Genomic DNA, 27969 nt, shown 5'->3' with positions numbered 1-27969 from the left:
CCTCAGAAGTTGTAGTTTACTGGAATTTCCTGTGTGTTGTGTCTTCTAACAAGAGCCATGCCCTTGGGTTTGGTGCCAGAAGATCTTAGAAATACTGGCCCACATTAGCACTGTTGAAAGATGACAACACCGCTGATCCCTCTGTCCCACACCCATCAGGGATGTGGCTGAGCTATAGGGAAAGTTCAGGGTCCGAGAAGCATGATTTTACCCATGGCATGTGGCCATGGAAAAGTGAGTTGATTTTAACCATCCTTTCCATTTTGCCCTGAGAATGACTACCAGGAAGGCCCAGTGGGTGCCAGAAAAGCACTAGAAGTGTTTCCTCCTTCTCTGTCCTCTCTGGGCCTCATCATGGCTTCTCCAGCAGTTTGCTCTCAGACTCTGACACTAACCACACATCTAGAGGGTGTTCCGCTTCTCAGGCCTGTTCAGGGTGACCTTGAGAGCTGTTCAGGCGACTGTCATAGCCACTCTTGTGGATCAAGAACCCCAAGAAAGACTGACTTGACACAATAGATCACACTTAGATTCCCAGCACTCCAGTTGCTGATGCAGGAGGATCATCGGTTTGAGGCCAGCCATTTAGGGAGGCCCTGTGTGTGGCAGGGGTGGTGGATAATTAAAAGAGTGGCAAAAGGACAGTTACAGACAGGTGCTTTGCAACCTTGCTGGTGACTTCCAGGATAAGGGACAGCACTTATCAGGGCTTAAGCAGCCACAGTGGTGTGTTTCCTGTGTATACGTGGCTGCGTTACTCCAGATCTGTCTGTGCTAACAGATTCATTGTCCTTAGTTGGGGTAAACCCACAAACATCTGCAGCCTGCTTTGTACAGAAAGAACAGAGCCCTTTCAAAAATAGAAACGCTGAGACCTACAAGCAAGAAATTAACTCCCAATGAAAGGACTCAATTGATCCCAAATTAAGTTTTACTTTAAAAATTTTCTCTTTGCAGGTCAACTGCTCGGGAGTATGCCCTGAAAATCATCAAGAAAAGCAAATGTCGAGGCAAAGTACGTACTGGGTTTACTCTTGTGAAGTTTGCGTTCAAGGGTAGAAATGTCAACCGATTTCTAAACCCAGTGCAGCACAAGAGATGCCTTCTGATGGAACAGAATGTCACAAACTTAGGGAGATGTTCAGTCATATACATAATTCTGGAATAAAAGTAGTTAGGAAGATTTGATTTCATTTGTCCCCTCTGCTGGCTTTATTGTCTTCCCTTACATTTGTTGTCTAAGATTCACTCTGTCATTTTCTAGAAAATTATAGTTGTCATGAAGTGTCTTGAGTTGGAGTATTTTAGGGTCTTCAGAATGCTGTTACGTTTCCCCAAAATGCATCTCCCTTATCTTCAGGTGGTCGTAATATTTTGAGTTGGTTTCTCATACATTTGGAGTGTATTAAAACGACTTCTCCCTTGCACAGGAGCACATGATCCAGAACGAGGTGTCTATCTTGAGGAGGGTGAAGCACCCCAACATTGTCCTCTTGATCGAAGAGATGGATGTGCCCACTGAGCTGTACCTCGTTATGGAGTTAGTGAAGGTGCGCGTTCTTCCATTGTCATGTTTGAGGTTGGCGGTGACCAGAACATGCCAACCTTGTGGTAAAAATGTTATACTGTCATTTGACCAAAGAGAGGTTCTTTTATGTGGTGCAGTTTATATAGTCACATTTTATTATCGAATCACTACTTTACTTACCTTGTAGATTATATTGTCTCCAGCTCACAGAATAGAATTTCACCATAGCATGGCTCTTTAAACCAACAGCTTCAGCTGATTCCTGTTGTCCTGCTCTGCACTATTAAAAATACGATGAATTACTGTAGTTTTATTGGTCAGCTCCCTGTAGGTGGATTTTTGTGGGGAAGGTGAGACCAAGTGAAATTTGGGGATGAGAAATAGAGGCGTTTGATGACGCATCTGGGTACAGATCTCAGTCCAATGGCCAATTGTAAGCCGGCCTGATGAGTGCAGCAAAGCCCTTCCCTGCACTGCACAGCCTTCGTGAATAATGTCTGCAAAACTAAGATGTCTCAACTAGGGGGAGAAGCATCCTGTCTGCGCCAGAAAGAACTGCCTTGAGGCCTGGAGCCTCGGGCACCAGGACCGCACCTGATTCTTTGCAGGCTCTTGCATACAACCACACATATCCTGCTGTCTAACTAAGGGTAAGGGGTTCAGTTAGACCGCAGAGAACATCCCGCCTCCGCCAGTGGCTCAGAAACAAATTTCATACCTGTGTGACAGCCGGGTCTTTGAGAGAAACAGGAAGCAGAGAGAGAAAACATTTGTTTAGGTTTGTTTGTGGAAGAACCATTGCTTGGCCAAGAGGGAGAGAGAATTCCAGAGTGGAAGTTGCACATGGGACAGAGATGCCAGCACAGTTTGTGAAACCTGGTACCTGACAGCCTACAGGGCTATGTCTCGTTTTTTATTTATTTATTTATTTATTTATTTATTTATTTATTTATTTATTTTCTGTGTTTAAAGGGGAAATGAAGGTGCTCACTACGGAGTTACAGACATCTGCATGTGTTTGGGCTCTGGGGTCAGCTGTTTTGTAGTCAGTCTCTTATAATGATGTAAATATTTTTAGTAGAGCACACCCAAAATCTCTGAAAGGACTTCAGATAAGCGCAGCTTACTATCAGGCCTAAATCATTGGTTGACTGAGTGCTGATAAAGTATAAAGAACCACGGGAAGCAAAGACTCAGAAGAATAGAACCAGGAAACTGTCTTTGGTGTTCCCGGCTTGCTCTCCCTCTCTCGCTGTCTTCAGAACAGGCTGTGGGTCTCATTTTCCATTCCTTACAGAGAAACACATTATTGAAAGAAGAAAGCTCACCGCCCACTCCAAGAGAACTAAATTTAGCAAGTCAAAGAGAGCGAGAGAGAGAAAGAGAGTGTGTGTTTCGCACGTGTCTTAATAATTTCAAAGACAGAAGAACATTCTGTTAAGGACAGAGCTTGCAGAATTACCTGTCTTTCTGGGGGAGTTTTAGGACTCTGAATTTGGACTTCAGCTGGCAGTTGGTGTGTGGCAGGTAGCACATGTCACCAGAATCCCCCAACATGAGGCTTCTCAGAGGGAACCCAGCTCCACCTCCTCTTCCCTGGAGAGGGGCTGTGGAGGTAGCCACGTGTCTGCTGTCAGAGTCTCATCACAGCTTTTTCTTAAGCTTAGGATAAAATGTCACTATCTCCCATACCGGGGAGAGAAGTCACCAGAGAGTCTTTCACAAAGCAGAAGCGGAGAAAGCCCTTAGGAACCCCCACATCCTAGTCCGTTCTTCATCTCCTTTCTGGTTTGTCAGTCCCCTCCACGGGCAGCCTATTGGTCCATCTGTCAGTACCCGGCTCAACCAGCTGCTCTCTTCCAGGGCGGAGACCTTTTTGATGCCATCACTTCCACTAGCAAATACACAGAGCGAGATGCCAGTGGGATGCTGTACAACCTGGCCAGTGCCATCAAATACCTGCACAGCCTGAACATCGTCCACCGTGACATCAAGCCGGAGAACCTGCTGGTAAGAGGAAAGCCGTCCTCAGGCAGCTTGGCTTCCAAGGCCTCCCTAATAAATGGACACCCCCCCCACACACACACACACGTCTTTTTTCCCTCTTCTTTCTTTTTAACTGTTTGCCTCCTAGGCACATTTCCACTGTACTCAGTGTCTCTTTAAGGTGATCTTTAAGAGCTCTTATACCCTCAGGAACACTGATTTCTTAAGAACGGGAACAACATTCTGAAAAACAATCAAAGGATGACAGTAGTTAACATCATGGGCTCGGACCAAACAGTGAATAGGAGCATTTCCACAGCTGAACTTGTACTCTCCTAACTTAAGAGAAAAGAGACTCTTGTGTGTGTGGAGGGGAGGGAGGGAGCGTGTGTGTTCACATGTGTGCACAGAAGTGGGTGTGGTCGGGTGATGACCTGAGGTCCGTGTGTGTGTGTGTGTGTGTGTGTGTGTGCGCGCACGCGCGTGTCCAGTGTCCTCCTTTGCAGCCTCCACCTTATATTTCGTCACAGAGTTGCTCACTGAAGCCAGAGTCCACCCTTATCCATTCAGCACGTTTGGCCAGCAGCAAACCTGTGTCCTCCTGTCTTCACCTCCCTGGTTCTGGGACTATAGGTGTGTGCCATCAGGCCTGGCTTGTCTGTAGGTGCGGGGATCCAGATTCACCATAAGAAGTAGATGTTATCACTTCAGCGCAAAAAAAAAAAAAAAAAAAAATCCACAAGAAAAGGTATTTTAGAAAATGGGTTGTGTGGGGATGTGTGGCTCAGTTGGTAAACTGTTTGCCTAGCCTTTATGAATCCTTGGGTTCTGGTCCCCAGAACAGCATAAAACTGGCTATGGTGGTACAAAGCCAGTAACACCAGCACTTGGTAGGTAGGAGAATGGCATGGTCAGAAGTTGAAAGCCATCCTTGGCTACATAGGAAGTTCAAGACCAGCCTGGGCTACATTGTGACCTTTATCTAAAACAAAGTAAAGCAGACAACAGCCCAAAGCCCTGATGTCTTTCTTTCTGTTCTGTTTGCTTTGCTGTTTATAATTTCCCTGTCTCCATGCCATCAAATGAGGTTCCTTCTCGTGCCCACAGTCCAGGTGGTCCAGATGGAAGCAGAAACGAGGTGGGCGGAGCTACACTGGGAAACAGAGTAGCACAGCTTCTACTGATCCTTCGGGCTAGAAACTGAAAGTGATTGTTCTCCCAGCCACCCAAAGATGGCCATTTTTTTTCTCTTTTGTTTTCCGCTTCTGCAAATATTTAAAGTGCAGATTAGTGTATTAAGAGCCTTAATACCGCTCTGCTAAATCAGAAATTGGTATCTGGTGACCCTGCAGCCGGCTGCGTGAGGTCATTAGAATGATCGTGCCAGGTGTGATAGCACACACTTTTAATATCAGCACTGGGGAGGTAGAGGCAGGCAGATCTCTGGGAATCGGAGGCCAGCCTGGTCTAGATTGTGAGTTTCAGGACCGCCAAAGCTACATAGCGAGACCCTGTCTCAAAAAATTAAAATATATCGATAAGTGTATCTTAACTCCCACCTCAAAAATCAAAGCTGATGAGGTTTACTACTGTAGAATCACTTATGTGTTTAGCTTCATGCTAGGGGCTTTTAAAAATACCTAGTATCTTGTTTGAACCACAGCCACCATGTGGAGTAAATTCTTTAACTCCTCCAATTCACAAGTAAAGAAACTGGGTGCCTAGAATTTAAATGACTTTCCCAAGGTGATAATATAATGTGCAAGTAGAAAACTCAAGATCTCAACTGAGTTCTGACCCACAAAGTCCCTAGAGGGCAGTGTGCTCTGAGTCAGGAGGAGACTAAGCAAGTGCCTCTGTGGGCCAGGTCCCGTGCCAGGGAACTAGACACATTCCTTCGTGGAGTTGACATTCAGGCATAAAAGGCAGGCATTCAAGGAATAAATATGCACACAATTAGCTCTTTGCAATTATGGCGGTAATCTTGTAGCGGCTGGCTCATACGAGCGGCCGGGGTCAAATGGCAGAGGTCTGACTTAATTGCACCTCAAATTCCAAACCCCTGCAGCAGCCTAAACATTCTCTCTGCCTAGCTGCCTCCATGAACCGCGGCAATTTTCTGTCATCCACAGTCATTATTCCTGTATCCTGACTCATGTGGCATCGCCTCATGGGAACAGACTTACAAGCGGGGCTTTGTTGAGTAACTTCTTTAGGCCCCAAGTCTCCGTGATTAGAGAGTAAAGGCTTCATTTCCCTCCATGGCACAGGTTTGGGGCACCCATTGTTTATTTGTTTCTCAGCACACCATTGTCTATTTCCGTAAATGCCGTCTGTGATTGCATAGCAGAGTGCTTTTTAAAAAAAAAAATGTAGTTTGCAGGATATTTTTAAATTCTGTGATCATTGGAACATACTTTAATGTAAATGAACCAGAAAGAAAATATATATACTCTTTTTCTTCCCCTCTTCTGCTTTGATTTGAAATATACAAAGAAACTATTGCAGCTATTCATAATTTTGAAAATATCCACATGAAAAAATGAATAGATTTGCTTCCCCACTGCAGTGGTTTCCAACTGTGAGGAGATGGGATTGGTGCGTTTTCTTGGTGATAAATCTATCACAGAATAAATAGAAAAGCAGATCACATTTAGCGGAATGAAGAGGACATTTCTAATTACGCATGAGATCGCTCTTGGTTCCAAATGCTGTTGAGGTCTCCACGGGAATGGGAGCGAGCCTTTGTGGGGGTCACACCTTCACAGGCTCAGAACTTAACAAAAGCCACAGAGCTCTGCTCCAGTTGGTCACGTTTTGTGACCTTGAACAAGCTCCTTAATCCTCCCAAGCCTCCTTCACGGGGGTTTTATGTCAGGCCCTTTCCTTTTTATCTCCCTTTTACTTGTGACAAAAAACACGAACCACCTCACGGTAACATTGTACACAGGAAGATGCCACCTCTCACCTATTGTCATCGCTTTTAAATTTTTACTATTCACCCATATATAATTTTTACTATTCACCCATATATAATTTTTACTATTCACCCATATATAATTTTCCCTGTCTTGTGGCAAAACATAGATCTATAGATTACCTTAGAAAGGTGTTGCAGTAAACTTAGTATAAAAGTTTGAATGTGTTTACTGGCTACAGGAAACTTAGCAGATACAGACCAATCCCTCCTTCCACCTTCAGCTCTACGCTTTCATTATGAGACCCCAACATCCTTCTGAATTGTTCCATTGTTACCAAGTCCTCTGCTAGTTAAAGGTTTGATGGAGAGATTTGTAGCTAGCACAGTGACTTTTATAAGTGTCAAATACAGATTTTATTTTACATAGTATAATTGGGTATACAGAATTCTGGGCATGTTTTACTGTTAACTCTAACAGCGCAAATACTAAAATGTAGCATAGCTTTAAAGATCTGTACTGATCGTGTAAGTGATTGATCTGTGTTTGATAAGGTCAAAGGATTTTGATGGGAAAACGTGGCCTCCTCTGTCGCAGTGGGTTCTGCGACAATTTAGGGGAGAACTGACCACTGAGGCAGTGAAAGCAGAATTTAGAAATTGATTTTCACACCAACTTTAACACTTTTCCTCCTTGTCATCCGTGTGCTTATTTGCTTTGCATGTTATCAGGCCCGGCATACCATAATCAAATGGCTGGGCGGCAAATGGGTGAGCAAATGGATGGGCCAAGCATGGGAGTGAGTGGCGCTTCGTTAAAGAATAGAAGTCAGAGGGTCGCAGACCACTTCTCAACTCAGTTACACTAGAGTCACCTTCGAGCCCACATACACCTCTCGAAGGGCAGGGATGGCACAGTAATCCCGCAGCCTTACTCCAGCATGGGACTAGTATGCATGAACCAAACAAGACAGATGATGACTAAGTGTATCTGTTGGACACAGCAGGGCCATTGCACACATGAACACACAGTGGCTGGGAGTACGTATGTAAGTCCTGCCCCAACCATGCCGGCCAAAATCCCAGCATGCATGTATGGGGCGGGGCTCATGAAATCTCGCCCTTATCTGAGGAGCTATTGGCAGTGAACAGCTGCTGGGACAGGGAAAGTCAGTTTTATCCAAATGATGCCAGCCCCGAGAAGCTCAATGCTGCAGCAGACTGTCCTGCACCCATGCACACGCGGGCATCACAAAGTGAACCCAGTAGGTTTTCAGAAAAGAACACATGAAGTTGGCAGGGAGAAGTGGGTACTGGGTAGGGGAAGAATTTGAAGGAGAGAAAATGGGAGGTGGGTTTGATCAAGATATATATACATGTATGAAATTTTCAAACAATAAAAACATTTTTAGAAAAAGGTAAAGAAGCTAACCTTTAACTCACGAAGGTTTTGGGGGTGACTAACATGTAAAATCCCCTGGCAACAAAACTCATCCATCACTCATCAGTTTAGGAAATTGATGGATCTTAAAAAAACAACATAACCTCACAAAATTTAGTTTTTACTGGCGAAAACATAAGTAAACCAATCTTTTCATTATAATATAAAAGGAAAGATTGTCTTCATTTTTTAAAAAGAGTATATGCATAGAACCATCTTTCTCTCTAATTCTATAGGGAGATACAGATGATAGAATTAGATACAGATATTGGTATATCAATATACAGATGTAGATCTGCAGTAAATGTAGTTTCTCAGAGAATCTGCTTCTCTTAATAAGGAACTCTCTCAGAGCCCCCTGCCCAATGCTTTGCAATTCCACAATGCCCGTGGAGTGGCATTGTGTCCCGGCCCTTCTCACTGTACTCAATGGATGGCTCACCCGAGTTCAGGGTCCATTTGTGCCCTGTGACTGCTTAGTCTCCACTCAAGACAACGCTAGACAAGAGGTAAGGCATGCCCTTGTGTCTCAAACCCAAGACTCTCGATCCCCAAATAAATCCATTTAGATGTGGGATTATCAGCATTGTTAGTGACAGTGGGCACAGTTAGAAGCGGTCTACAGACCATGAGCAGAATGTCACCAGGTGGATGTATACTCAGTCCTCAGACGCCGCATACGAGAAAGTTCTGGAAGTCACACCTATGGTGTGAAGACTCTAACTGGGTTCAGTTTCTTTTCATTCATAGTGATCTAGCTTGCCTAATATATTTTTCTACAATGATATATGGGCTATTAATCGTGTGACTAAAATCTAATGATTTCTTTTAAATTGCTGTGCTATTAAGTTTCCTTGGTTTGGACAGAAGTCCTCGGATCCTGTTCCTGACAGGATCTGGAATGTGCCCCTGCAGCTGCATCGCCCCTGTGTTAGACAACTCGGCGATGATTTCGGAATTGGGAGTGAAAATTGGGTTTCCTGAGGTTTCCGTTCACGTCTTTCTCCTCTAGGATATCTCCAGTGTGGTGCGCAAACAAGAGATTTTATTTCTCTTATTATTGAAACCTCTCCCGTTGCGTATTCCTTCCTGGCCTGTATCAAGTTCTTATCAACCTCATTATTTCATTTAACTTGTGGTTTCTGAAATATTTGACATGGGGGAATGAAATGAGTTTATATATATATATATATATATTTAGCCTCATTGTTTTTTTTTTCCAAGAAGTCTAACTTAAGATGCCACAGTCATAAAGTACGTTTTGCAAAATAATTCCCCACTTAAGTGTGACTCTCCTTTGCTTCTTGAGGATTAAAGACTTAGATTCAAACCATTTCTTAAAGAGCATTGTGAGGGCCATATGCCACGGCTTCAGGAAAATCAGCCTCTTTTTAAAGGGACTCCATATATAATAAAAGGGAAACTGAGCCCTTCTCACGGCTTTGTCCATTTCACGCCACTTTGTCAAGTCTATTTGGTGAAGTCACTGTGAGTTTCCACTGAGCCGCTCTGTGAAGCTATTTCCACGGTTACTAGCGAGTCGCCGGCCATTGCTGCAGCAGGACTAGCCTTGAATTTGTAGCAGCTCTGGGAGCCATGCGGTTCTAATGCATCTGTTTTATCATTCAGCTCTCCTCCCCCATAAGACAAATCTCAGAAACCACTTGACCAGGCTCAGGTTATCTGTGAGTTTTCATATTTTATGGTCACTGCTGAAGTTTTATGAGGATATATTAATTTTTTTCAAAAAAACTTCTCCAAATGGTCTCAGCTTTCCATCCAAGAGAAGTCAGCAGATGCCCAAATACCTTACTGTTGAACAAGTTACAGCCGACCCAAAATTCCAGATAACCCCCAACGACCCCAAAATAAAGCCACCTTTAAAAATAAAGGCCAGCATCTCCCAAATCTATATACTGAATTTTCCGTATATTGATCCCCTGTAGGGCGTGCCCTTCGCTTCTAATTGAAACCTTTTTCATAATTGTTGTCATTTGACACATTTAGTCTGTCAAACCGTGAGATGTCTTTATGGCCATACAATAAACCCAAGAGAACCACTTCCCTGACTGTACCCATCTGCAATGATCACAAGGGTAGCTTACACAACCCTGACAGTCTTTACCGTAATAGGATGCATATGGCAGCCCACAATTACGCGTAGCTGCATTCAATTAGTGTTGTACAATTACACAGTTTTATTGCTTAGTTAAAACAGTGCGAGCACTACATGCTGGGTAATTTGCACTAATCCCCGTCTTTTTAATAGCCCCTCAGTGTTTAAAATGTGGGGGAACAGCTATAGTATTTAAGGGGCCTGGGATGAACGTTAAATTATACCTCGTGTTGTGAACTCCTTGACTGACAATTAATGTGCTCCCGCTCAACGTGGGGGTCATGTTTTATAGAGGCTTTAACATACAGTCCTGGCAAAATGGTCCCCCTCTACCAGAGCCCAACTCAGGGGGTCAGGCTGTCAGGCCTGTACTTGGAGTCTGGTAGCACCCTTCCTGAGGACTGGTCACATGGTCACAATGTGGAGAGCTGACCCAACAGAACCTCAGAATTCATTCTGAGACTTGCTTTTTTTTTTTTTTTAATAAGCTTGCGTTTCATTTTGTGAAGCTTGACGGCAACTTTAAAATTTTGTTTTTGAGTGTGTGTGTTCACATGAGCACAGTGCCCATGGGGACCAGAGGAGGGTTTCAGATGCCCTGGAGCTAGAGTTACAGGTAGTTGTGAACCACAAGATATGGGTGCTGGGTACCAAACTTGGGTCCTCTGGGAAAACAGAAAGTGCTTTGAATGGCTGAGCCATTTCTTCCACCCTGAGACTTTAGCATCTTAAATGGGAATTTGTGAGCAACCCCTCATGTTTTTTGAACACTTAAAACCTTGGTTCCACATGAATTCAGGGTCACCATGGAAATACTATGTACAGATAATTTTAGGAGTGCATACACCACAAACAAATGAATTGAGAAAGTTGTGATTTTTATTAAAATACAGTTTTAGTTACATCTACAAGTGGCCTCACTGGTCACAGGTCTGATGCACCTCATTGGTGCATCCCTGTAAATCCCCTTACTCAGGAGGCAGTGGCAGGCAGATCTCTGTGAGTTCAAGGCCAGCCTGGTCTACAGAGTTAGTTCCAGGACAGCCAGGCCTCTACAAAGAAACTGTGTCTCAAAAAAAAAAAAAAAAAAAATCAAAAAAAGCGGGGTGGTGGTGGCGCACACCTTTAATCCTAGCACTGGGGAGGCAGAGGCAGGCGGATCTCTGTGAGTTCGAGGCCAGCCTGGTCTACAAGAGCTAGTTCCAGGACAGGAACCAAAAACTACGGAGAAACCCTGTCTCAAAAATTCAAAAAAAAAAAAATCAAAACAAAGAAACCAAAATAGAATTAATGCTCTCTGGTTGCAGCCAGCACGCGTTATGAGCCCCATTTGTGAGAGCTCAGTGCGCCATGTCAGAAAGGGGCACTCCCATTGGACGAGAACAAATGCTGAGCCCACTCTTCTCCATCCTTCTCCTATAGTGTTGACAGAGGAGAAACCCCAAAGTAACCTTGCTTCCTGCCCTGCTAGTTAAACAGAATTCCCAGCTAGAGGCCTGGACAGATATTCATCCACCTGCAAAAGCGTTTTGTGAAAGCTTCTGCAGAGGCCTCGTGTCTTGAAATGTTCTCAGTTACATGGAGTTCGCCTTTGTCTCCGAGCTCTTTGTCTGTCCTGCCAGGCGACAACTTGAGTCTCTTTACACGTGTGAAAACTGCACAGTTTTCAAATATTAAAAAAGCGGGGGGGGGGTAATTGCACATGCATGTGATTAAAGGAATAAAAACGAATACAAAAGTATAGCTTCAATATATGTAAATGTTTTGCAGTTTGTGGGCGGGCTAATATTTTAAAGGACGCCTCCATTATTTTACGCAGTATGTTTGTGTTTTCTTTTCCTTTTGCTGGTTGGGGTTTTGGGGGTTTTTGTTTGTGTGTTTGTTTGTCTTTTGCAGTGCTGGAGGATGAACCCCAGTCCTTAACATTTTCCTTCATTTCAACTACATTGTTCATCTGTATTAAATATAATTTGTATGCACTTAGACAGAATTCCTATTAAAACGGCAATCATTAGTGGCCCTCCTGTGCGGAAATTACAGTCATATCCAGAACCACAACAAGCCTCTGATGACTGCGTCCTCCAACATCTGGTTTTGCCAAACTTGTGACTGAAGCTCGGTGATACAGATACTGTGTGTAAGGGTGGGAAATTTCCTGTACAAATGGGGTTGAATATATCATAATCTGCTCAGCTTGGCAAAGCACACATCGTGAGTGCTCAGACCCCACACAACATCAAAGCAAGAGGGCATTCTGCAATTTAGAAAAGTTATTGATACCAAAATGGAATTCAGGAGGTAAACAGCTCTGGTCTATACGGGAAATGAACTAGACAGCCAATCTCAGTGGCCCCATCTCAGGTTTCCTTTCATGGAAAACATTTGCTTATTGTTTGGATGACCAGAGCAGCCAGCACGATAGCATTTAGGCTGGAGAAACTATAGTGTTTCATAGATCTGGTGCCTGCAAGTGCTAACTTAGACCCACACAGCTGCTTCGTTAAGTAGAGAAGATAGCACCCACTCCAGAGGACAACTGGATGCCTGTCTGTCTTTTCCCAAGCAGCCAAACTGTGCAGGTGATTGCTTAAGTCTTTGGATGCCTAGCCAAGGGCAGACCAAACTTGATCAGGATCCAAAAGCCCAGAGACAGAGTCCCCATTGGGAGTGTGGATAAGATATAGATGAATCATTTCTATACAGAAAAGATAGTTGCCCCTGAGAAGTAGATCTGCCTCACCGAAACATCAGCTCCAATTGGTCATCGCTGACTCTGCAGCTGAGCTGGCCAAACATCCGCCCCAGTGCCTCGGTGGCATGCCAAAGCAGATGGAGGTAGCCTGTACTACTGCTCCTGATATGTGGAGATGTGCCTTGCTGTGCAAGAGGCCCACTCGGCTTCAGCAAGTGACCGCTTTGGCAAGAAATCACAGAGGGACGAGCAAGCCTCAACTTGCTGGGTAAATCATTTTGATAAATGTCGAAAGCTTGGCCATTCCTTTGGAGGATCTCTTGAAGACTGCTCTTGAGATCTGGAAACAGGATTGACCCGTGGTTTTCTTCATCTTACTGCTCCCAGGAGAGGGAACCGAGTGAGAATTCTGCGTGCCCTTTTACCCTTTTCGTAATCAACGAAGTTGTTTGGGCTGCTTTTTAAAAAACATATCCTTTTGGTGCCGTCTTGGGCTACCATTAAGGAGTTTACATATTTGCCTAAGAGGCACGAGCCTGCTTGTTTTGATTTGTTCAGAGGAAGACTGCAGACTTACTGCCCTAATAAGGAACGCTAGGCCGAGTGCTGGCTCTACGCCCACTAAATCTTTCCAGATTGCCACAGGTGAAGTGAAATGTTAACATGCTCTTCAATTATTAATAAAAATTAGAACTAGATCCTGCTGGAAATGTGGGGCACTGAAAACAAAGTATTTTAATATCTGCGTGGAAGCTTTGTTTTATTACTGAAGGGTGGTGTGTGGAAAGGAAGTGACTACTTTCATGAACGGTGTGTTCAGAGTGAGAGACTTTCTGGTTTTCCTTTTGTGGAAAACATCAAATGCAGACAGGCAAAGAGAGAAATCTTCGTAATTGCTTCCCAGAGTAGGAATGCCAGTTCCGACTGTTATTTCAGATTTTGGTCTCATGTTTTTTTAATGGACATGTACAAAACAACCTGAAGATCCTATCCTCACTTCCCAAGTAAAATTCATTACAGTAAATATGAACCTATATTACCGCTTAATTTGTTTTCATTTTTATTTATTATTTACTGTGTGTATTGTGTATCTATGTGTATGTGTGTGAGAGAGTATGTGTGTATTGTATGTGTTTGCATATGTATGAATGTATGTGTTTGTATATATATTATCTGAGTGTGTGTGTGTGTGTGAGTGGATATATGTATGAGACAATTGTATGAGTGTGTGAGAGTGTGTGAGGTGGTGTGTGTTTGTGTATATGCATATGTGTGTGAGTATATGTGTGTGAGTGTGTGTGTGAGTGTGTGTGTGTCCGTCCACCATGTGCGAGGGTCCTGAGATGGACTTGTATCATCAGGCTTGGTGGCATCATCTTTGCCCACTGAGCCATTTCCCCAGCCCCCACATTACCATTTCCATGAGCTCCTCCATCTTGTTGTCTAAATGCCCCCATTATTTGCTAAACAAATTTCCATTTGCCATTCCTTCCTTGCCTCAAATGTTGCCATGAAATCAAGAGAGATGCTCTGGAATGGCTGGCTATCCGTGCGTGACTGCCTGGGCCTTTGTTGTCTGTTCCATTCACATTAACCTTAAGGCTCAGTGCTCTTGGCTTTAAGACACTTAACTCTTTTTGCCTTTATTTTAGGTATATGAGCACCAGGATGGCAGTAAGTCGCTCAAGTTGGGTGACTTTGGTCTGGCCACCATTGTTGACGGTCCCCTGTACACAGTCTGTGGCACCCCAACATATGTGGCTCCCGAAATCATTGCAGAGACTGGGTGAGTGCTCCCCTTGGCTTTAGAATTTGCAAAAGAGTAAGAATCATAAAAGAGCTGTGGGCATAGACAGAATTAGTCATCGACTCTCTCTCCCCTCCCCTTTCTCTCCCCTCCCCTTTCTCTCTCCCCTTCCCTTTCTCTCTCCCCTCCCCTTTCTCTCTCCCCTCCCCCATTTGTTCAGCAAGCCATTTTTCTTTGTCTTCCCAAGCAAGTTGCCAGTGACTGTCATCCTGTTTAAAGATTTCATTTGGTCTCTGGTAAAGGTAAAGCAATTATTAATCATAAAAAATTTAATAAATGTCCAGATGAGTGGAGAAACACATATCAATAGTAATTAAATCACTTTAAATATAAAAGAATGAGATACTGTTATAAATTCCCCTCTGGTCGTTTTTCTCACCTAGCTTTATACCTTGGCCCTGTTTTAGTTGTCTTAGCTATTGCTTCTCTAAGGGAAAAAAAACGTCTTGGCCCTCCGAAGGCCATGGGCTGTTGGCTGGTGTGTATGCTGCCCTAGATTGAGAGGGGAGCAACCCATTCCTAAAGGGCCTACTTTGTGCCAAGTCTTAAACTCTACTCAATTCCCACTCTGGTGATGCACAACGCTCCTGCCACTTCCCAGGTGAATATGTGGAGATTTTTCATCCAACGGGCTAAGTGGCCTGTAGTCATATGACGCCCTAGAGACTGAATTGAGATTTAGCCTCAGGGTGACTTAAAACACAGGCTTTATCAGCTTTTTATTTTGTTTCATTTTGCTTTTAATTCTGTTACCAAGAGCCACAGCGAGAGATCTGAAATACTACCCTTCAACCAAAGGACTGGGAAGGGTGGTGCGTGAGAAGCGGAATGCAGCCCCTTTTTTCTTGCTTTTTTTGTGTTTGTGTTCAGCTGCAGAGGATTGAACCCAGGGTGTTCGGCACACTGTAGAGGCAGTCTGCCTCTGAGCTAACCCCCAGCCCTGAGTATTCTCTTCACTCATGACATAAACTTATACCCAAAAGACAAAAAGACAGAACACACAAGCAAGTAAGCCTCCTGGGGGAATCCTTAGGACTCCTTGTTCTTTTATCTATTTACATGTATGTGGAGGTCAGAATTCAACTTTCAGAAAGTTTCAGAAGACAGCTTTCTCTTTCTACCACACAGGTCAAGGAATTCAAACTCCAGTCACCAAGCTGGATAGAAAGCTATTTTACTCACTGAGCCGTCTCCTCAGCCCTGGGGACTATTTGGTTAGCCAAATTTGAGTGATTTGGAAACTTACACAAGTACATTGGCTGCCAACCCTCGGTAACACTGCCTCTACCTAGCAACTTTCTGGCCAGGACATATCTCAATGCATACTGTGTGCTTTGAGTAGAAAGAGGATGTGGTTGGGCGCTTAGTTGGAGTCCGGCTCTGCTGCCGAGACACAGTGTGATCTTGAACAAAATTACTTACCCACTGAACCCATTCTATCTTCTATAAAATACATGATATTTATTTTGCCCGGTCTACAGTGCTTGAGGGGGAAGAAATAAGATGATGTATATCATACTTTAGAAACTAAAATATAAGCTTTAGTTGCTACTTCTAAATCAAGGTTATTTGGATCCAGCCCCATCTAAAAATTAAAATGTCCACAGCAAACGTATCAGCCTAGGCTTGTAGTATTTGATGTGTGTGTGTGTGTGTGTGTGTGTGTTCATGAGCCTCAGTCTTTTCCAATTTATCTTTTCCTAAAAAAAAAAAAGGTTTGTTTTTATTTTATGTTTATGAATGTTTTGCCAGCTTGTATGTCTTTCCACCACATGCATGAAGTGCCTATGGAGGCCAGAAGAGGGCGTCGGATCCCCTGGAACTAGAGTTGCATATGCAAGCTGCTATGTGGGTGCTGGGAACAGAACCTGGGTCTTCTGCAAAGCAGCCACTGCTCTTAACTGCTGAGCCATCTCTGCAGTATTGTTTTGTTTACTTTTACTTTTTTTTTGAGACAGGGTTTCTCAGTAGCTTTTGGAGCCTGTCCTGTAACTAGTTCTTGTAGACCAGGCTGGCCTCAAACTCACAGAGATCCACCTGCCTCTGCCTCCTGAGTGCTGGGATTAAAGGCGCATGACACCACTGCCCAGCTACTTTTTGCTTTTTTGTAGATATACTTTTTATGTGATACAATTTTTTATTTAACTTTTTAAAGTCAAAATATAATTATATCATGTTCCCCTTCCCTTTCTTCCCCCCGACCCTCTAGAATTCATGACCTTTTTTGTTATTATCCGATATACATGTGCTTTAATGTGTAAGTATGACCCCTGATGGGTCAGTTTATTGTTCCTTATATGTGTATGATTTCAGGGATGACCACTTGGCATTGAATAACCAACTAGGATGTTTATCCCTGGGGAAGACAATTCTCATCTCTCAGATGTCAGCATTCCTTGGTTGATTATAGCTCTTTGTCTAGGGTTGGAGTCCCAGAAGATTTGCCTCCTCACCATTAGCATGTCCACCAGTGCTGTCCTTAGTCAGATCTTGTTTAAGCAGCTGTATTGTTGAGGTATCATGAGTATCCCAATCAAACTGGAGACACAATTGCACATCGGATTTCTTGGGCCTCTGGCTCTTGCAGCCTTCCCGCCCCTTCTTCCACGATGTTCACTGAACCCTGAGTGCATGATTTGTGTAAGCATCCACTAGGTCTGATCACCCTACAATCAGTTGTCCTGTTCATTTTGACTGGGTGTGGCTTCCACAATGGACTCTTTGTTGCAAGGAGATGCTTCTTTGAGGAGAGTAGGATATAAGGTTAAATTATAGAAATGCAGTTAGGAACTGTACTGCTTTGGTACGGTGGTAGAAAGGGGTTCTCACCAAGCGGTGGTGACTCACGCCTTTAATCTCAGCATTCAAGGCAGAGGCAGGTGGATCTCTGTGAGTTTGAGGCCAACCTGGTCTATAAGAGCTAGTTCCAGGATAGGCTCCAAAGCTACAGAAAAACCTTGTCTCGAAAAAGAAAAGGAAAGAAAAGAAAATAAAAGAAAAGACTTCTTCTTCAGGATCAGTGGCCTCACTGGCCCTGGATAGCTGGCATGGTTTTGCTCCTGTTGACCAGGTCTAATTAAACAGCTGTTGGTTACCTCTAGGACAGCAATGCCACCGTTGCACCTTTAGGGCTCTCTTGGCAAGTGGGGCCTTGCTGTAGTTCACAGGCACCACAGCCAGGTAGGACTGCTGGTGGCTTCTCTCCCACGGCAGCTTGCACAGCGCCTTCCCGTTCTGCAAAAGAACTTTCTTCTGGGGTAGTAAGTTTGTGTTCAGTGGGCAGATTTTTTAGATTTTGCTTGTTCTCCTTGGGTTGGCAGTGGAAGTCATGATTTGAGGCTGTATAATTTGTCCTGGCTGACTTTGCTAACTCTAGCATCATTCCTTTTGTCAGATATGGCCTCAAGGTGGACATCTGGGCAGCCGGTGTGATCACTTACATCCTGCTGTGCGGTTTCCCTCCGTTCCGTGGGTATGGGCAGCAATGCTTTATTCAGCTCTAACAAGTCATTTCTCTGCTCTCTGAATGATCCATTGGCTCTTCTCGCACAAAGGAGCCTGTAGCAGCAGGGAGCATAATAAGAATCCCACTTGCGATTCTCATTCTTTTTTCCATGTTGCATGCTAATTTACACGCATACCATAAATCTTCCTCGTGCCATCTTCAACCTCATTCTTTGTTAATTTACCAAAACAATTGCATACTGACATTTTCAGTGGCTCAGACAAAAAGCATATTGAAGGGGTATGTGATGAGCTAACATCCAGCTCAGCTTTCTCTTGTTTGTCTGCACAGGAGTGGTGATGACCAAGAGGTGCTTTTTGACCAGATCTTGATGGGCCAAGTGGACTTCCCACCTCCGTACTGGGACAACGTATCAGATTCTGCTAAGGTAGGGGGTTCATCGCTGCCCTGTTCCCTGGAGCCTGGTGCTTTGGTGGAAGCATTGAGTCTAATTAAACCAGCATGTACTAACAGACCAGTGATAAAATGTGACTCCAGGACATCACAGACATCAGGGCCACCATCTTGCCGACACTCCAGTCTCATTGCGGCACAGGATTGTTGTCTTCCCTGCGTGGTTCCTCTCGGGGAAGCCACCTCTGGCCCCTGGTGTCAGCTGTAGCTCTTGACATTTCCTGGCTCACCTTGTCCTCCTCACCTTGTCCACCTTCTCTTCTTTACTGTTTTATGTACAACATGTGTTCTTAGTCTCAAAAATAGAACGTAAACTCTCATGTCCATCTTCTCTGTCATATAACTGTCCGTCTATAGCCACCTGCTTAAACATATATAACCTACATAAACATATGTAGGTAGGAGATCAAATCCTACTTAGGCAATTAATTTCCAGACTCTCTCACTAGAATGTAAATTCTGTGAAGGCTAGGATTTTTGTCCATTTATGAAAATGTTTTGTATGCATTTATGTGTTTGCCTGGGACTAGAGTAGCAGGGGGTTTCTAACCACCTGATATGAGCGCTGGGACCCGAACCCAGGTCCTCTGCAAGAGCAGCAAATGCTCTTAGCACCAAGCTATCCCTCTAGCCCCTGGTTTTTGCCCATTTAGTTCACTGCCACACCAGCAGTTCTGGCATCACGACCAGTACACAACCAGTGGTTCTGTGTAGTCAGTAAACTAGAGAGGTTTATCAATAAGTGAATCGAGCGACTGATTTATCAGAGGGAAGAGAGCTCAGCCTCAGCCTCTGTTTGAAATGACCAAAAAGGATGTCATGGAGATGTCGTTATTCGAGCCCAACCTCATAGGGTGCCTGGGGTTCAGCGGCAGGAGAGACGGACCTTGTGCTTCTTCACCCTGCTAACCTAAGATCAGCTCCTCTGATGGAGGGTGAGGCATGTACGTTTTCACAGAAAGTGAAAGTACAGAAATGACATCACACTGGATGTGAAAGTGAGCAGAGTGGGAACTTTATGCATATTTAACAAATTTTAAAACAATACATCTGTATCTATGAGAATGAATTTTTTAGCTGCTATATTGGTAGACCTCAGGGGGGACAATTTCGTCTCTTTCAAATGTTTATAGATTGAACAGTCCTGGTCTGAAAACTCCCCAATCCAAAAGGCAATAACCTCTGAAACTTGGGTGTCAACACATGTCATCCCGTAGGGGAACGTTCTGCGCCTATGACAAGTTGGAGTCAAATACAAGCATGCTAAAAATACTAGGAAAGGAATTTCTCAGGCTATTCATATAAAGCGCATAGAAAACAATTAAATTTTGTGTTTTTATTTGTTTTTCCATCCTCACGATACCATTATGTGTCTGCAAATATTGCAAAATTTAAACAAAAATTCAAAATCTAAAAGCCATTTTGAGTAAAAGATATTCAAGCTATTTGGTGTTCAGGAGTGCTCACTCAAATTCTCCAAAATCCAGTATAGAGAACTTGGTCATTTTCTGGTCATTCGGTGCATATGGATTTTTCTCTCTCCTGAATCAGAGTTCAATTTTAAAACTCTTCTGCTTAGACGGGAACTTATGCACATAAAATGACACTTGCTGGACACGGGCCTCTCATCTTCTTCCACCATATACACCTTTGAACTTAGGGAAATATCAGGAGTTGAGAGAAGGGTAAAATAAAGACCCTGAGGTGAGGGACAGGCAAAGACAGCCTCATCTATAAATATAGTCTCACTATGTAGCCCAGGCTAGACTTGAATACTTCTGCCTCCAACTGCCATGTGCAAGGATTCAGATCACAGGAATCCCATAGAGCCCATAAAGAACTGGATAACATGTGTCTACCCATTCATAATCCAAAGTGGGCAGATGTGTGGCAAAGTCATTGTGCCCCCTAATGCTGCATCTCCAGAAAACTGTTTGTTTGTTTTTAATTTATCAACTAGCTTTTGGCAAATCATCCTTCATTCATTTTCTATAACCTTAAACATGCTGCCTGGAAATCAGGATAAGGACCCATTTCTTTGTCTGTCAAAACAGAAACTTCAAGTATTTTTTAAAAGATTTTATTTATTTTTATTTCATGCATATGTGTGTTTTGCCCTGCATGTGTGCATGTGTCTCGTGAGTACAGTGCCTGTAGAGCCCAGAAGAGGGTATCACATCCCCTGGAACTGGAGTTACAGGTTGTGATCCGCCATGCGGGTGCTGGGGCCATTTTCTAGCCCCAAAACTGTTCTTTATTTTTTTTATTTTCTTTTTTTTTAAAGATTTGTTTATTATGTATACAACATTCTGCCTTGATATATGCCCGCATGCCAGAGGAGGGCGCCAGATCTCAGTATAGATGGTTGTGAGCCACCATGTCGTTGCTGGGAATTGAACTCAGGACCTCTGGAAGAGCAGCCAGTGCTCTGAACCTCTGAGCCATCTCTCCAGCCCTGTTCTTTATTTTTTATGTGACATCTATACAACTATGAAATCTGACCTAAAAGTATTACATCCTAGTAAAAAAGTTATTGTCTAACACGAGTAATTTCTTTGCTTCTAAAGCTATTTTATTTTTATAACATTTACATAAATATTGATTTCATTTTATTTTTCTATCAACTAAGCTGCATAAAAGTTCACAGTCTAACGTTTGAAAGTGTGATCCAGCTAAGTCATGGGTAAGTGGGGGTGACATGATTTAGATTGTGAGCTTTTCCAAACTGAGACTGCAATCCTGAATTTGCAAACCCCCAGCTCCTCCCACCAGGGTTGGATAAATGGAGTCTAATATTCTCCTTCACAGGAACTCATCAACATGATGCTGTTGGTTAACGTGGACCAGAGATTTTCAGCCTTGCAGGTCCTTGAGCATCCCTGGGTTAATGTAAGTGACCTTCTTTCTCTGTAGCCACTGCCGCCAGCACTCCTTGAAAACTGCATCTGCAGATTTCCTAATGGCACCACCTCTTCCTTTAAGTGCATTTGGCTTGGTTCCCCACTCTGAGGACACCCATGTATTCCATGGATGCCTCTGATGTGTCCATCTTACTGACTTTCTGAAGAACTGCCTTCCAGCTGGGAGGTCGATGTGGGTGTGGTCCTGATCCTCCTATCTCTCGGCAGCTCTCTGTGGTGAGATCCAGGCTGGATAACCATCACTAAGATGGCACAGATGCTCTCAGTCAGTTTCCATGTCAGAGTACAAGGAACCAAGGTTTTCTGCTTGTGCCTGAGAGCTCAGCTCAGCACCTCTCAAGCCTGAGTGTGCCCAGAGCACCTGGTGGCCTCCTCAAAATGAGCTTCTAAGGTGACAGCTTAGAGGCTGTGTTCCCAAGCCCTTGAATGATGGCTTGTCGCAGCCCTTTGAGGTCTACTGGTCGCTTTTCAGCAATAAAACTGTCCTCTAGAAAAGCCACTAATTTTTCACCATATATCTCTCTACAAATGATTAGTGAGACAATTCTGATAGGGAATGATACTTAATATTCATAAAGGGCATAAGTTGCAGAGTCTGCGGCACTTTAAGCACTCTGTGCATATTAATTGATCACGTCTGTCCCCACCACTTGGTAACTTCCTAACCCAGTGACCATGCAGTCCCTGTTGACAGATGGGGAAGCTCCATGATTTGGTTGAATGATTCTTGGTGCCAGTGTAGAAGACAGATACAGGTGTGTGTGTAGAAACAGACACAACACTTCCAGAACCATTAGTTCCCTGATAGACTCTGCCAGCCTCCCCACTGCTCCACTAGATGTAGCTCTAGGTTGAAGACCAAGAAAAACATTCCCGTTCCCCTTCTCCGAAGTGCCACCTTGGCGAATGGCCACGTGGCTCCTTTCTAAAATGGCTATGGAGAACAAGGCATGAATGGTAAGTACTCCCACCTGGTGAGGTGGCGTGCAGGGTGTCACATGCTCGGGACCTTACTGATGCAGGATCCACTGATGGTTGTGAGCCAGCAGTCTAGAACTTCCCATGTTTGCACACCATGGTGAAAGTTATCTTTATATACCAGGAGAATATTCACGAACATGAGCAGGTATGGGGTGTGAGCCAAGGTTTCTTTCAGGCCTTTTCCCTCAGCAGAGGCTCTCAAGTGTGCATGTGTGTGAGGGTACTCCCTTCCTCATCCCTGGGGCAGTGAGGCAAGGCAACTCGCACTCACGCAACCTCACACTGAGCTCCATGTCAGGATGCTAAGTCAAAATTATCTATTACTATAGAGCAGAAAGGTTGTGACAGTGTCCTGTTTGAGTCTGGTAACAAGCCTATAGGATAGGCAGTGTGATAGTCAGTTATTGTACCCACTTCACGGGCAAGAAGACTGAAGCCATACAATATGGTTTTCCCCCAAGTAGCCACACCTGGAATTGAGATAGAATTTATAGTCAGGCATCCCACACTACAAGATCAAAGTCTGGAGACTCCAGCCTACCACACTCTATCTCTGCCCTTGTTTTAAGTGGAAACCCTAGAAATTCAGAAGAACGTCTTATGGACACTGACCTCATGGTGATGTTACCTCAATTCAGTGCCCTTTCAGACTAGCTGTTCTAACTCAGGGATCACACCTTCTCTCAGGTGTGTGAGATGGGAGATCTATAAACCAGCCGTAGGCAGTAATTGATCTAGAATGATCTTTGCGGGTTCATTTAACATCCACGACCCACAATTTATGGGATTGCAAAAACTGAGACAGGTGACCACACAGACTTAACAGTAAAATTCGAAGCATCACCTCCTAAAGGAAAACGCTTTATAGATGACAAGAGCCATCTTAAATACCCCAACATGTTGTCGCCGTCTCTTAGATCTGCCCTCCAGCAGCTCTGTCTAACTCAACCAACAGCTACAGGCAGCGAGCAGGCCAGAAGCTTCCATAGAGAATGTGTAGAGGGCTTGATGGGGTAACTTCAAGAGCTCGGTCCTTTAGGGGTCTTGGAAGGATAGTCCAGAGGTCAGCTCCAGAAGGCCATGGTATGTACCACAAGATACCCTTATGAATATGTCTGTATCTATCTATGAGGGGTTCCAGACACAGCTGGAACCCTACTAAAACATCCACAACCCAACCAGGGTAAAAACACAAGTAAAAGGAAACCTTCTGGCTTCATCCTCTGGACGGGGCAGCCCGCACACCTCAGCACAAGCGTCTGCCCCGCTCAGCTGCCTTACACACAGCTTCTCCCACAAACCCTGTGTCCAACCACTCCATTCCACAGTTCTGAACCTCTGGACAGTTAGATTCCTGCTTCATTTCAATTTTTCTCTGATTCTTAAAAAGCAACAAAAACAACAACAATAAACAGACTTTTTAAAAAGCAAATATAGCATCTAGGTGTAAAATAAGACAAAGTAAGCTTGACATTCTGCTGGGGGAAAAACACATATGATTTTAGAGAAACCTTTTTAAAATTTGGTGTGGAAAGTGCTGGCTTCACACTGATACTATCTTTATGTGGCAGCTAAGTCAGAAACCGCTTGTGTTCTTTGCCTCCAAATAACAAATTTGCCCAGGAAGCTTTGGCGACCGGTCCTTAGCCTAGTAAAGGTCAGCACACAAAGACCAAGCCATCAAAATAAATGAATTAGGGGCTTAAAGGGATATAAATTTAACAAGACATTTTGCATTTGGCAATCAGATTATATCTGGCCACCACGGAAAGCCTCTCCCTAAGGGGACTAAAAGTAATGATAGTCGCGTAAGCCCCTTGGGTGTCTGCGCGAGCCATTTCCTGCACTCTCATTTGTTCTGATTTTCTGTATTGCTTATACGATGACCTTCTACGTGGTCCACCTGGAATTGAAAGGGTGATTTCTTATGAAACGGAAAGTAGAACAGAGAGGCAGTAGAAAAAACCCGGAGTCAGCAAAGGTCACTTATTTTAACCTTCATCCCGGAGCATCCTTTAAGCAAGTCCAAGTTTCTTTTTAATAGGCTCTGGGTACCAACTCTACCTTGCTCCTCATTTTCTTTGACCTGGAAAGTGTCGTGGGTGATGGATGGCTTATCAGGTGGGTCCAGTGAGCCGCATGGAAAAGGTATCCTTGGTCTGAAACCTCTTGTGAGAGGGAACGGAGGCCCATCCGCCTATATAACTTCAGGCAAGTTTGTTTCTCTCCCAAGCCTCTTTCCTGCCAGAAGAAGTAGGTCAGGGGGAAATAAAATCGATTTGTCTACCTCTTGGGATGCTTAAAGGTAAAAAACTTGCTAGCTGAAGCTCAAACTCTTGGACACTTAGTAAATGTTTGTTGACTTTGATACAGGTGAAGCCGGGGACTGTGTCATCTGTTGTCACACAATGACACAATGGAGATCATAGAATGTGTTAGTATGTGGATAGGTGAATTAAGGAATAAACCCATCAACCCCCAGATGATTCTGTTTTGGAAGCCACAAGTTCCTCCCCGATGAGGTGCACAGCAGCCCTATCAAAGCTGGCTTTAATACAGCTGCAAAGTGCCAACAGGAACTGTCACAGCTAGGCTCATTCACCTTATCATCCCTCTTTTGTACGTGACTTAGGCAGGCATGCCGTGTGCCTAACCGGACTAGGAGATAGTGTATCTCGCTCATCCTAGGAATAAGGGGCTGACATGAGGATTTTTTGAAAAGTAGTGTATCTTGGGGGAAAGTTCAGACAACCAGACACTTCCAAAACCAATCCTCTTATTTGTAATAAGGATCTAATGAGCATTATGTTCAATTTTATGTACCGCCTTGGTTTGTTGTTGTTGTCAGCCTATGTTAGTTTCCAAACACTCTCCTGTAGCAGAATTAATAAAAACCCAAGAGACAGAAATTGGAGTTCAACCTGAAGGTCAGAAAAAGCAAAACATCCGGCCACTGGCTCTTACCTCTATGTCAGTCTGTAATGGTCATCTTGGCTCCAGGAATCCTCAGAGTGAGACTGTGTCTGAGAGCTGTCCCCTCCCGCCTTATATTCCTCTCTAGGGCTGGGATTAAAGGTGTGTACCACTACCACCTGGTTTCTATGGCAAACTAGTGTGGCTACTGGGATTAAAGGTGTGTGTCACCACTGTCTGGTCTGTAAGGCTGACCCATGGGGCTGTTTTTCTCTCAGATCTTTAGGCAAGCTTTATTTATTAAAATACAAATGAAATATCACTACGCTCTCCGATACTATAATTTTATTAATTTACATTTTTCTCCATTATTTTACTGAGCTCAGTGGTGAATAAGACGCAAAGACACCGAAGCGTGAAGCTCCGCATAGTCTCACGCAGGTCTGAAGCCCGGCTTTTCCCTTCCAGGTTCTGGTTTCATTGCTCTGTCACTGTGTCTGAGCAAGGAGGCTTCTCAGAGCCCCCACGTGACTGTGGTGCCATGGCAGCTTTCAGATTCTGTTCTAATGGAAAGATGGGTTTAAGGAAGTCAAGCCAGGTCTAGAGCCAAGCTGAGACTTCTTGTTTCTTTCTAGCCTTTAAATTTAGTCTTGTTTTCTTTATCTTACCTAATTATTCCTTTGGAAAGGTAGTGCTGAGCCATGACACTCAAAAAAAAAAAAAAGGCAAGGAAGGAAGGAAGGAAGGAACAGAAGGAAGGAAAGGAAGGAAGGAAGGAAGGAAGGGAGGGAGGGAGGGAGGGAGGGAGGGAAGGAGGGAGGGAGGGACGGAGGGAGGGACGGAGGGAGGGAGGGACGGAGGGAGGAAGGGAGGGAGGGAGGGAAGGAAGGAAGGAAGGAAGGAAGGAAGGAAGGAAGGAAGGAAGGAAGGAGAGGAAGAGAGGAAGAGAGGAAGAAAGAAAAGAAGAAAAAGAGCAAGGCAGAGAAGAAGAAGGAAGCCTAGATGGTATCTTAAGCGAGCCCATGCGCCCATGCACACAAGAGTACAGGTACACGCCCCTTATTGTGCCGGTGGGGTGGGTGATAAGTGAATGAACTCCAGTGACATTGTAATTAAATGTAAAACTACTTATCTGTATTCATATATTACAAATGATGACATGAAAAGTCGCTTCCATTTGGGTGTTTTCTTTCCTTATACGAAGCACAGTGTGAAATACAGACTCGGAAAGCTGAAGGCTGGAAGTACCTGGCAGGGGCAGTGTGAGGTTGGGGATGTTAAAGAGAATAGTGGGGGCAGTGCCCTGGAAGGTAGAGTGCAGGGATTGTAGAACATGCTAATGAACTGGGAATTATTTTAAGCTAAATTGGAATATCCTCATAGTAAACTATTCAAGGCTGCCCTGCTTCTCATAAATCTACAGGTATTTTTAATAATAGAGTCTGGCAATAAATGAACTGGAAACCAGATACCTGAATCAAACCCAAAAAGCCATGGGGGAAGGCAGCTTTTCTAACGCGTGACCCCGCCGTGCCTCCCCAGGAAAGTGGAATCCACCCTACCGAGTGACTTCACATCCGAGCCCCCCCCTCCCCTCACCACAGCTCTTCCTAAGCAGTCCTGAGAGAATGCAGACCAGGAGGTTCGCTCTCCGGCAGACAGCTGGGAGAGTTCATTTTCCATTTTGCAAACTAATTTTGTTCTTGTCAGTTGCGATGTCCTGCCAAGTGGTGGATGGGAGTTTCTAAATCACAAACCGCTAGCCTTAAACCACAGCCAGCCTGAGTCCAACTTCAGCGACGGCTCCCAGACCAGAGCGTATGGTAATAATACTACAGCTATTTGTAAAATACTGCCAGGTTTGTCACATCTAGAAAATTCATAGCACATTTTTGGCACATAATCTATTCTATGTAATAGTGATAAAGATGTATATATAAAAATACATGTTTTTAAGTGAGTCCTATTTATTGCATTGATGCAAGGCAGAAAGTTAGCTAACTCCCGCCATCAATCTGTACGGCTGGAGCATACATCAGAGCCCTGAAAATCCAATTGTTTATGTCTTTTAATTCTGTTATGCTCAAAGCCTTCAAAATGTATCAAGAAATGCTACAGTCGCCGGGCGGTGGTGGCGCACGCCTTTAATCCCAGCACTTGGGAGGCAGAGGTAGGCGGATCTCTGTGAGTTCGAGACCAGCCTGGTCTACAAGAGCTAGTTCCAGGACAGGCTCCAAAGCCACAGAGAAACCCTGTCTCGAAAAACCAAAAAAAAAAAAAAAAAAGAAATGCTACAGTCTATTGTTTGCAGTGTGTGTGTGTGTGTGTGTGTGTGTGTGTGTGTGTATGAGCTTGTGGGTGAGCATGTGTGAGAGTGTGTGTGTGTGTGTGTATGAACATGTGAGTAGGTTTGTGTGTGTGTGAGAGCTTGTGTTTTAATGTGTGAGTGTATTGTGAGTTGTGTGTGCATGTGTGTGTGTGTGTGCTTGTGACCTCCTATAGTTGAGTCACCTTATTTAATTGTAGAAATGTTTAAAATTTATTAAATCCAAGATATTGCTGATGCCCCATGAGAGTCATCTGGTCCATCCCCCTGCCTCCATGTCAACTGATGGGATAGCCCCAGGGAAGCTCAAACCTTCACTGGAATTTTAAGGCCGCAAGCTTGAATTTCCAGGCCTCAGAAACTCAGAAGAGTCACTGAGAGATCTGACAGGAGACTCGGGCCAGAGTCAAGGTGGAAAATGA

The 27969-nt window shown here is 44.1% G+C and overlaps 1 protein-coding gene across 8 annotated transcripts in view; it reads left to right on the top strand.

Moving 5' to 3' along the window:
- The window catches only part of Dclk1 (doublecortin like kinase 1), a 278427-nt gene that overhangs the window by 222788 nt on the left and 27670 nt on the right, over positions 1-27969 (top strand). For all 8 annotated transcript variants that reach the window (XM_057756934.1, XM_057756936.1, XM_057756933.1 and 5 more), the window contains 7 exons: positions 958-1015; positions 1431-1550; positions 3392-3538; positions 14333-14466; positions 17882-17959; positions 18284-18380; positions 21215-21295. In XM_057756934.1, the coding sequence (XP_057612917.1) occupies positions 958-1015; positions 1431-1550; positions 3392-3538; positions 14333-14466; positions 17882-17959; positions 18284-18380; positions 21215-21295 (715 nt within the window). The remainder of the gene's footprint in view (positions 1-957; positions 1016-1430; positions 1551-3391; positions 3539-14332; positions 14467-17881; positions 17960-18283; positions 18381-21214; positions 21296-27969) is intronic.

Source organism: Chionomys nivalis, chromosome 24 (genome assembly GCF_950005125.1).
Source record: "Chionomys nivalis chromosome 24, mChiNiv1.1, whole genome shotgun sequence".
Taxonomy (NCBI): domain Eukaryota; kingdom Metazoa; phylum Chordata; class Mammalia; order Rodentia; family Cricetidae; genus Chionomys; species Chionomys nivalis.
Note: the sequence above shows the minus strand (reverse complement) of the source record. Positions and strands in the feature narration are given on the sequence as shown.